Genomic DNA, 10,982 nt, shown 5'->3' with positions numbered 1-10,982 from the left:
TCTCTTTTTCTTTGCTTTGTATTACTAAAATTTGGGATTGAGAGATAGAGAGAGATGTAGAGAGAATTCTGGAAACAGAGTGTATCGCAAAAACAGAGTATGGAAAATCTTGATCTGCGTTGTGAAAGATCAGAGTGAAGCCGACGATAATTATGAATGTGCGTGATCTGCGTTGTGGAAGATCTTGAAGAATATTTAATTCCCCAATTTTAGCGCGCCTAAATAAGGAATCCTACAGCTACAATGATTCCTTATTTAATGCATTGTCTATATTTTGTAGGAATACTATTAGCATGAAGGGTAATATGCAAAATATGAACATATTTGGTAATATAGTTTCATATATGGTATAGGAACGAAAATTTCCCATAAAATTATGCGTGGAGTAGGAGAGATAGGAAATGAATGTAGATTAATTGAGTAAATTTTATGGATTACCACATAACTTTTACTTTATTGTATTAAAGTTACTAAATTATTTTTGGTAATTAAAAAGTAACGCATTTTACATAAGTTTCATGAAAGTTACTACACTTTTTGTGTAATAAAAAAGTCACTCAGCTCCATTTAAGTACCGATGGGAGCTAATGCCAACATAATATCCCGCATACGATAATACAGTGTTTGGTTGGCTGGATGGAAAATAATTCCCGCAGAAATAATTATATAATGTTTATTTGACAATATTAAACAATATATACATTGAGTATGCAAGAATCTACGTTTTGCAATTTTGAAATATAAATTCAAACAATTTAACTTGCAAGTTGTAAAGAGCCAAATAACAATATCCAGCGACGGATCTATGTGCAAGGATGGGGTGGTACGTCATCCGTAAGCTTTGGCTAAGATTATGCAATAGTATATATAGATGCATGTATATATAGAAGAAATGTATCCAAATAATTAAAGTGGCTGCCCCAGTACCAAAATGATTCAAGGTGCCACTTGAAACGCACTATCGTTCCCACTCTAGCGGCAGGGGATCGTCCAGCTTGACACAATTTTTATAAGCCTTTGTTTGGTATGCATTTAACCGCTACAAATTCCTTTGTTTCTTCTTTGGTTTTATTAGTTCGTTTTAAAATTTCTTTCTTCTTTTTTTACTTTAAACATTAAATACTATAAAATATTAAAAAAATTCTTTCACAAATCTATTTTTTTCTCGTAAAAAAGAAATCCCCTCTGTTGTACTTTTCCAACTCCTCCATAATTTATGAATAAATGATAAAAAATAAATTTTTTTCCAGGAGCACAACTCCGATAAATCTATTTGTAGAAACCAAAAAATATAAATATAAATTCTAGAATAAGTTACGGTTCTAATCAAGGATGAAAGTTTATTTTGTTATCAAAATGATCTAAAATAGGACAATTGTATATATTATCGAGTGAGCTTAATTTTTATAAAAAATAGTAAATTGAATAATATTTGTAAATTTACTTCTGTTTTAATATTTAGATTATGAGTATAAGTTTTGCCTTGAGTAACCAAATATAAATAGATAAAACGAGCCTTTTTTTTCTTGTACAAAATGCATATTCCAGTTGAATCTTATGCTTTTTTTTCAATTTATTATAATTATTACATATTTTTAACCTTAAAGACGAATAACCCGAACCGAAATCTAAATAAACTAAACCGATTAAATTTATACCTTATTTAAACAATGTAAATTGTAACATGGCTATGTTCAAAATTTGTGGCACCCGGAGCCCCTAGATCCGTCTCTGATAATATCGGAGTATTATTCGAACAAGAATGCAAAAAAAAAAAACTCAAATGCTGAATTAGCCTTAAATTTTACACATTGAACTTTAATGTTTTCAATACAATTTGTAAATTTGTATTTTTTTAACTTTACACTTGCAAATAACAACATGAGCTTTGAAATACAATTGAGGAAGTCGGATAATAGTATGGTATAAGCTAAATGTGGATGGAGCCTTCATTCATAACACAATGCAATGTGGCCTAGGAGGAGCCATCAGAAACGCGAAAGAAAACTGGATTATGGGTTTCAAGAAACGAGTATATGTTGTCAACCCACTGCATGCATAACTCCTGGCACTTCAAGAGGGACTATGAATTGCAGTAGAGAACAACCTCAGTCTCTTAGAAATAGAATCAGACTCCACAGAAGCAATCCATATTTTAACACAAGAAAGTACTATTTTTAACAATATTGTTCTTTTCTGCAGGTGGTTAATGTTCCAAATGACGGGGACGAAAATCTTGCAGAGTTTTCGTCAAGGAAATTCAGTAGCCAACCAACTAGCCAAAGAACCCCTGAATCTAAGTAGAATAAATAATATTCAAATGCTAGTTGCTCCACCCTTTTGTGCGATGAAGTGCCTCAAGAAGGATGCAGATAAAAAAATAGTTTTTGTTAAGTATCTAACAAATGAAGCATGTAATAGACTAGCAACTATGGTAATCAATGTTTTGTCTTACATGACACTTCTCTATTTTGTAACCAAAGTACCCATGATAGCACTAGAAAAACTTGTAAGCCTATGACACCACCTTAGTATTAATGAATAATTTTTATTCCTCTTAACAACAACAACAAAAAAAAATTAATAACAACATGAGCTTTGACTTTCAAAACGGCCAATGGTAAAAGAGCGGCCACCTTTTTTCGTTTAACGAAAAAAAGGGCATGAACAAGGCCGGGCTAATCCACCGATAGTCCATTTAATGGGCCGATCGGTCGACTATCAGGCCCAAAACAAAACGTAGCCCAGCACCAAAATTTCCCAACCTAGCCCAGGCTTGTTCCCCATCTGATTCGATCGCGGGAATACTGATATTAAAGAAGAGAAAAAACAATAGGCAATATTTAAGAAATTTTTCCATATACCAAATACCAATAGGTATTTTATAAAAGAGACAACTAAATAAATACATTCTTAGCAGGAAGCTACAAATTATATGGACCAAGAATCACGTTCCAAAAAAATCCAGAGCATTCAATTCCTTAAAAAAGTCCAAAGCGGTTATAATTCTTCTCTTTTAGCGGGTACAACTTCCTAAGAGAACTCTTGAATTTTGCTTAAATTAGTAATAGCTATGCGTTTTCTGTTGCTACGTGCATATATGATATTAACGCACTCTGTTTCATTTAGGAAAACATATCTTACAGTTATTTTCGAAAAAAATATGTGTCTTGTTGCAAATTAGCACGTCCGTGCAAGTTTTTGTCGAACAATGTCGAATTGTACATTATGCATGTGTATATAAATAATATAATTATATATATTATTGGTATAAAGTTTTATTTCTAATTGTATGTCACCATAACTTTTTACGCAATAAATATAATAATGGTATGAATAGTTTATAAATTATAATGGTATTTTTAGTATATTAATATACAGAGTATAGTGAATACTCCAGCCATTGTATGTATATATTGTGTTTTAATGTAATAATAGTAGATAATTAAATATATACATGGAATAAGTATATACATGGTATGAAGAAGTAGAAGGGTTTTTGATATTTAATATATATATATATATATATATATATATATATACACACACACACATATGGAATAATATATATGACATATTTTATTTATACTATTAATATAATATTTATAGTATTGAAAATTTTTGGAGAATATTTGTATGCTAAATTAATTTTTTTTAGAGAGATTTGAATGCTAAATTAAGCAACTATAAAATTTAGAATAGAAAATAGGAGAAGAGAGAACATAAAAAGATAACTAAGGATAAAACAGATTTCATAATTTGTGTTACTCATTAATTGTGCACATAATCTTTACACTATGCTAATATTGTATAAGAATATGCTACATATGGAATAAACAACAAATCATACCATTTTCTTAAATACTTTTTAAAAGAAGCTCAGTAATGTATTATTCTCGTTAAAGAAGAATTAACCTAAATTGTTGCCACCTAACTGCTTAAACAACAAATAACCAGTGATGTATAATATGAGTATAATCATATATATATACCTACAAGAAAAAGTAAGCTGTAAATTTATCCTGCTATTTGAGTAAAGATCTCGACATTTTTACAAAAAATTAGACTTGTTGCAAGGGTGAAATGCACAAATGGCCCTCAAAGTGGATGATCTTGAAATTTTATCCCCAGTTGCCCCCATGAGCAGAACTTCAAGTTTAATAAGTGTGGCCCTTCACTTGTCCCATAGGCAATACTGCCAATAAAAGTATAAAATTTATGCAATTGTAAAAATAGTACGGGCTAACCAATTTTCGGACTGGTCATTCAAAAATAGCCAACGTTTGCCAAGTCATTGAAAAATAGTCACTATTTTGCTGCAACAGAGATCGGTCCAACATAATATACTGGAGTACGGTGCACCTGTATATGAACTTCCAGCATATTATGCTGGAACTCCAACACGCGAAAAGTTCCAGCATAATATATTGGAGATTCGAGCACCTGTGTATGAACTTCCAACATATTATACTGGACCGGTATACTTTGCGAGAACTCCAGTATATTATGCTGGAGTTCTAGTATACTTATGTTGGAACTCTATTATATTATGCTGGAGCTCCAGTATAATATACTGGAGTATTTTTTGAATTTTGAACAATGTTTTCGTTCAGATTTATCTTTACATAAAAAGTTGCTAAATTTCGATTATTTTTGAAAGTGTGACTATTTTTGAATCACCACGTGTAAATCTAACTATTTTTAGATTTCTCCCATTTTTTGTTGTTTCAAGGTGGTTAGGACTTAGGACTCATGCATCGGCCCAATGGAGCAGTCCATGTTGAAGATCGGCTTAGGCCCTTGAAAATGCTGATATAGAGCCCAGAGCTCAAAGCCCAAGTTTCTGAACTGGAGCTTGCGTCAAACTGTAAAACATCTTAGGATCTTCAGTCGGAGCGTGAAAGTCCGATTCAATGGGAGACAACAGCGCTACAACCACCGCACCTTCGCCGGCGAAAACCGCCGCGGTGGAAGATGCTCTTCTCAAGCAATTCTTCGCTGAGGTCAGTGAAGTTGAACGCGATAACGAAGTTAACAGGTTCATCTCTTCAATCAATTTGCTTCTAGTTGTTATTTAGTCGATTTTTGTTCGCATATTCATATCTCCGTGTGTATAACTGTGCCAAGCAACTAGCTAGGCTGATATTGTATGCTAATCTGGACGGGTAATTTTAGCGTGATCTTTGGAAAAAAGATGCGTAAGGCTGGTAGGATTGATTACCGGAAAATTTTCTTCCCTTTAGGCGAAATAAACTCTGTTACTTATACAAATGAATTAGTGTATAAGGCGTATGAAACCATAATTTCGTAGGCAGAAGAATCCATGTGTTTATGATGATTTGAGATGTTAAATTGAGCGGTAAGGAACCAATATTTTTGTAATTGATTGTATTAAAAGGAGGAGGAAAACAAAAACCGTGTTCACTGTAATGGTTTCAGTTAGAATCATAAAGCCAACTCTTATCATCATGATCAATGAGGATTTTGTTTTTAATATTAATTGATCAATGAGGTTAAGAACTCCAAAATGAGTCTCATGGATGATAACATGTATATCTGCCGTGAACTTATCTTGTCCTATTCCTGGGAGGCACTCAACTTCATGCTAAGTTACAGAACAAAAAAAGATAAAATGAAGAAGGGTGCTTTGTTATTGGATTGATGGAATAGTCTCATAGAAGTGTCATATCTTATATGCAGATGGCACTTCTTTTAATTCCTATGGTTTTTTTTTTTTGGGGGGGGGGGGGATGGGGAAACGGTGAAAGAGGGTGGAGTGGTGGGAAAAAGGGGGGGATGGGGAAACGGTGAAAGAGGGTGGAGTGGTGGGAAAATCCCTTCTTCGCGGAGATCCTTGAGTGGATAGCATTTTAATAATTTTAAGAACATTGTTATAGGTTTTAATTAATCAGATCTATTCATCCGTTGTAGGAAAAAACACTTAATGATTGTGATCTGAATGATTATGGTCCAAATAAACCACACTTAATAACTAGAGTATGAATGATTAAGATTTAGACCTTCATTAAGTGCAAACAAATGAGATCTTACATCTGTCTAGGCTTGGAAGGATTGAAAATACTAATGCGTAGAAGTAGCACAGTCTCAGTTATCCCAACCTGAAAAACGGAAATAGACTTCACTCCTTGTTTACTTCCTCCTTCTTATGAAACCTAACCTTCTTTCTCCACACCAACCTCAGCTATAGTTTTGGATGTGCCTCCCATTGAGGTTGAGTTTAAGTTAGACAGTTCTCATTTGTTTGTAGATTAAATCTGTTAGGGATCAACTATTTTCTCCTGTGGTTGTTGTAAAACCCTCAATGCAACTTTCTGGTTATCTTTTCAATAAGTTTGAGTTATCATTTTTTCTTTATAATATTGTGTTTGAGAGTGTTGTGTGTTTTAGTGTTTATCTACTGATATGAGTTGTTTTTTTTTGGGTCAGAATCAATTTGAATTCTGTTATCGATTTCCTATTTCTATCATTCAAGTTTGTTATTTGGGTTAAAATTTAAAAACTATGCAGGATCCTTTCGTGCTTCAAGTTGAATCCGTTTGACTACCTTAACCTGCCATTTGATTCATCCATTGATGAAGTCAAAAAGCAATATCGTAAGGTGTAAATTTGTGAAACATTTTCCATTTGACAAACCATTCCCTTATTCTGTCACACTATCTAATATGTTGACTTGAATTACATGTAGTTATCTTTGCTTGTTCACCCTGACAAGTGCAAGCATCCACAAGCAAAGGAGGCATTTGGCGGTAAGGAAGTTGTTCTTCCTTTTTGTGCCACTTTATATTCCATTTATTTTAGGTGGTTCTTTGAGTGAAGGATTATTCTATTTATTTTATCTCCTTTTGATAGGATAAATTTCACGAAGTTATGGGGATTGTGCTCTTCCTGTTTCATTTTAACTGCAAGATATACGATTTTGCATTAAGAATTTTGAGTGTAGTTTTACTGAACTTGGTGCATCTACCTTCAAGAAAACCATCACGAGAGCCTACTCCATTCACGTTCTTTCAAGTTTGTCTTTTGTAAAACCATACAACTAGAATGTTTTCATAGGTACTGGATGTTTTGACTTACATTGACCCAGATGTTCATGTAACGGCACAGTAAATGTGACATGAGCTTCTTGTTTTTGTTTAAATTACTTTTAAGGTGACACCGTGTAGCATATCATATTATGTTTTGGCTAGAACGTTGTTCTCGCTTCAAATATTGTCCTTAGAAAGCTTCAGAAGACATCTAACGTCGGAATAGGTTTTTCTTTTCAAGAGAATTCCAAGTACTATTGAAAGTCCACTTTCAAAGGACGCCGCAATGTGACCATCGGTCAAAATATCTGTTTGGAGTGACAACTTCGCTCATTTATTGGGAGAAACATTGCCATACATGTCAAGTCACACAGAATTAGAAGAAGCAATAAAGTGTTTCAGAAAGGAGTTAAAACCCTATCATCATTGTCAAAATTAGTCTTCTAAAGCTTTGTTGTAGTTTTGTAGATGGAAGTTCTGATAAATTTGCTATGTTACTGCTTGAGTTGGTTAAAACCATTCTAATTTTTCTGTTCTCGTGAAATATTTTGACCCAAATTCATTCTCATTATATTCACAGCTTTAGCAAAAGCCCAGCAGTTATTACTCGATCCCCAGGAGAGGGATTATATTCTGAACCAGGTTAATGCAGCAAAAGGTCGGTGGTCCTTTTTCTTTGTTTCGTCCTCTTGTTTTCCTTTTATCCCTGCTTGCCACATTGTCGTCGAATCTTTTAAGGAGGTTAAAACTGTTTCTGCAACTATTCAATTGTGGACACTGTCAAAACTTCATTTTATTTATGTATTTCGTACTTATATGGGCAGAGTAACATGGCAAATTCTTTTTTTTCCTGGTATTGCAGGTCTTGTTTTGTTACTAAGCTAGTGGAAACTATATTCTTCTTTATTCTGTTGTATCTTTTTCGTCGCTTGTCTCTGATACTGACACAACTCTTTATTTTTCACCCCTTCTTGGGTATGAGGACAGAAGAGCTGAGAGCAAAGCGGAAGAAGCAACTTAAGAAAGATACTGCTAGCAAACTGAAATCATTAGTGACTGAGGTAAATATCTACCATAGGCTCTTCAACTTGTCCTTTCATCAAATTCCATCTACTTGAATGTCAATTTATTAGCTGGAATTATTGTTCCTGGATTTTAGTGGTTATCTTCCAGATGTTATCTGTAGCTTTGGTTGACCCCTTTTTTTACATTGAAAACTGCGTTGATCATTTCCCAACACACGAACACCTTGAAGCATGATTGTATTGCCACCTTGATTCACTCTAACTAATTTGATGTGGTTCGAACTAACTTTTCTCTCACGTATCTGCTAGTGAAACTTTATTAAATTCCTTGTGTTTTCTACCCCCAAGGTTGAGATCAGGGAGTCAATTGAGCAAATAAGAAAATACGTACAGCCAGTGTAAATTTTTTCTGGAAAGAAGTTGAGATGGTTGGTTTCTTGACTAACAGGGAAAATTCGACCAAGAACATGAGCAATCAGAAGAATTCCAGCATCAGCTGAAGTTGAAAGTTAAAGAAATATTGACAGAACAAGAATGGAGGAGAAGAAAAATGGCGATGAGGGTACTTATACCTGTCGTTTCCTCTAGCTGTCATCTTTTTAAATTTTTACTTAGGTTTCATGTCTGGATATTGTTTGTGTAGATATCTGAAGAGGAAGGTCGCTTGAAGAAAGATGAGGAAGAAACAAAAGAAATGTGGAAAAGGAAGCGTGAGCACGAGGAGCAGTGGGAAGGAACTAGAGAAAAAAGGGTTAGTAACTTAGTTTTATGTATATCTTTCTGTTACCGAAAACACAACTCTTGCAGAGTCTGACTGATATTAAGAAACTATATATTTCTAGTCAATTATCTAGTCTTGGGTCACAGCCCCTCTTGTTTGAGAAAAGGTTCAATAGCTACATTTTGGAATGTTTATTTTTATGTTTGAATGCATTTCTTCGGAGTGATGATTTGCGCATGTGACTCATTTATGTGACATCTGGTTTTCCATTTCAACCAGCCAACCTGAACACTAATTATATGTTCATTTGTAGTGTGTTCTCTTTCAAATAATTGCACATTGTCAAAACTTTAACTACTTATTTGTCTTGCTTCTTGATTGTTGGTAGAATTATATGTGCAATGTACATTTGCTGCGCGAGGTATTACCTATTGTGTATCCTCTGGTTGTATTTGTATTTGATGTGGTTATGAAAGAAGTTTGATGTGATTATACCAAAAGTAGTTACAGATATAAGATTTCTGAAGTAACTAGTACAACAAAGTTGCATCTCAGTGTATACTCGTAATCGCGTAAAATTCTATGATGAAAGTATCTATTGGTCTCACTTGCTTTAAAATGAGCAGAAACAGAAAGAAGGTAATTCCTTCTCTTTTTAAAGAGGGGTGGAGTTCTGACTCTATGCTAAGTCATTGGGTATCTTAGCTCTTAAGCTAAGACAGTATGCACGACGTTACAAGAGCCGAGCAAATGATGCTTTTGATTCGTGAACATGAGGAAGTTGTTGATGATTGCCGATAAACTTAGGTGGTTGCCTATAAACCTAGTGTTGTCATTATAAGTTAACTGTATTATCTGAAATAGTACAGTTAGTGCTGACTGCTGACGTGTTCTAAAAATCTACACTTCACTGAAGAGCATTATGTTTCTATTAGTTGAACTTCTTTTCTTCTTGTCATCAGGTGTCCAGTTGGAGAGATTTCATGAAAGGAGGAAAGAAGGTAAATTACCTTATATTGCAATCACTTGATATTTTTCCTTGTGAAGAATATGAGGGGAATGTTTATATGCTGAAGAAAATGTGAGTGAACAAACTTTCTGTGCTTCTGCAGGTTAAGAAAGGAGAAATTCGGCCTCCAAAGTTGAAAACAGAAGATCCCAATAAATCTTATGTTCAAAGACCTGTGAAACGAGGTTAAACACATGTTCTTAGTTTTGTGTCATTGATATTTAAGCGATTCTCATCTAAGTTTGAACTGGCAATGGAAGTGTAAGTTCTCGCTTGTATCAACTTGTATCTGTAGAAAACTTAATTAATCTGCAGCAAATTACGTGTTCATATTGGCAGAGTCCTTGCTATTCTTTTTTGCACCATATTGGTAGACTAGCCCCCCCCCCCCTTTCCTCCTCGAGAAGATAAAAGTAACTTATCTCTCCCCTCCTACTCTCCATTGCCCTTCTTTTTACGCCCCCATGGTGCTTTTCGGTTGCATTTGACATAAATTTTTCTCTATGAGCTCGACCCCAGTAGCTTTTTTAAGGCCCTGCGGCGACGACAATGATCCAGTGAAATCCATAAGTGGGGTCTGGGGAGGGAGTGTGTACACAGATCTTACCCCTATCTCGAGGGGTAGAGATGCTCTTTCTGAAAAGACCATCGGCTCAAGAAGACGAAAAGACGACGAAAAGAGATAATATATCAGTACCATCAATAAAAATCATAGAAACATAACGTCACATGAACCAGAAAATAGATGAAAAGCAAAACAATAACCAGTAGATAAAGCCTTGTACTAAGAAAAACGAAAGAGGTGTGAACTGAACATTAACCACTAGCAGTCTTAAGACTAAATCCTACTTAACAGACTAGCCTCGCTCTGGAGCGTTGGAGAGAAATGCACAACTACCCCTTAACCTACAAGCTTAATGCTCGACCTCCACAACTTTCTGTCTAGGGGCATGTCCTCGGTAATCTGAAGCCACGCCATGTCCTGCCTGATCACCTCTCCCCAATACTCCTTGGGTCGCCACTCTCCTCGTACCCGCCAAAGCCAGCCGCTCATACCTCCTTACCGGAGCATCTGAGCTTCTCCTCTAAACGTGCCCGAACCATCTCCTTGCTTCCCGCAGCTTGTCATCCATAGGGGCCATACCCATATTCTCCCGAATATCTTCATTCCTTATCTTATC

General features: G+C 34.9%; 1 protein-coding gene across 1 annotated transcript; it reads left to right on the top strand.

Moving 5' to 3' along the window:
* Window positions 1–4,843: 4,843 nt before the first annotated feature.
* On the top strand, window positions 4,844–10,131 carry LOC107767074 (J domain-containing protein spf31). Its single transcript, XM_016585987.2, has 9 exons — window positions 4,844–5,038; window positions 6,529–6,619; window positions 6,707–6,767; window positions 7,627–7,704; window positions 8,034–8,107; window positions 8,520–8,633; window positions 8,715–8,822; window positions 9,755–9,793; window positions 9,905–10,131. The coding sequence occupies exons 1-9, from the start codon at window positions 4,914–4,916 to the stop codon at window positions 9,989–9,991; spliced, it is 777 nt and encodes a 258-aa protein (XP_016441473.1). The 5' UTR covers window positions 4,844–4,913; the 3' UTR covers window positions 9,992–10,131.
* The last annotated feature ends 851 nt before the right edge of the window (window positions 10,132–10,982 follow it).

This window comes from Nicotiana tabacum, chromosome 18 (genome assembly GCF_000715075.1).
Source record: "Nicotiana tabacum cultivar K326 chromosome 18, ASM71507v2, whole genome shotgun sequence".
Lineage (NCBI taxonomy): Eukaryota > Viridiplantae > Streptophyta > Magnoliopsida > Solanales > Solanaceae > Nicotiana > Nicotiana tabacum.
Note: the sequence above shows the minus strand (reverse complement) of the source record. Positions and strands in the feature narration are given on the sequence as shown.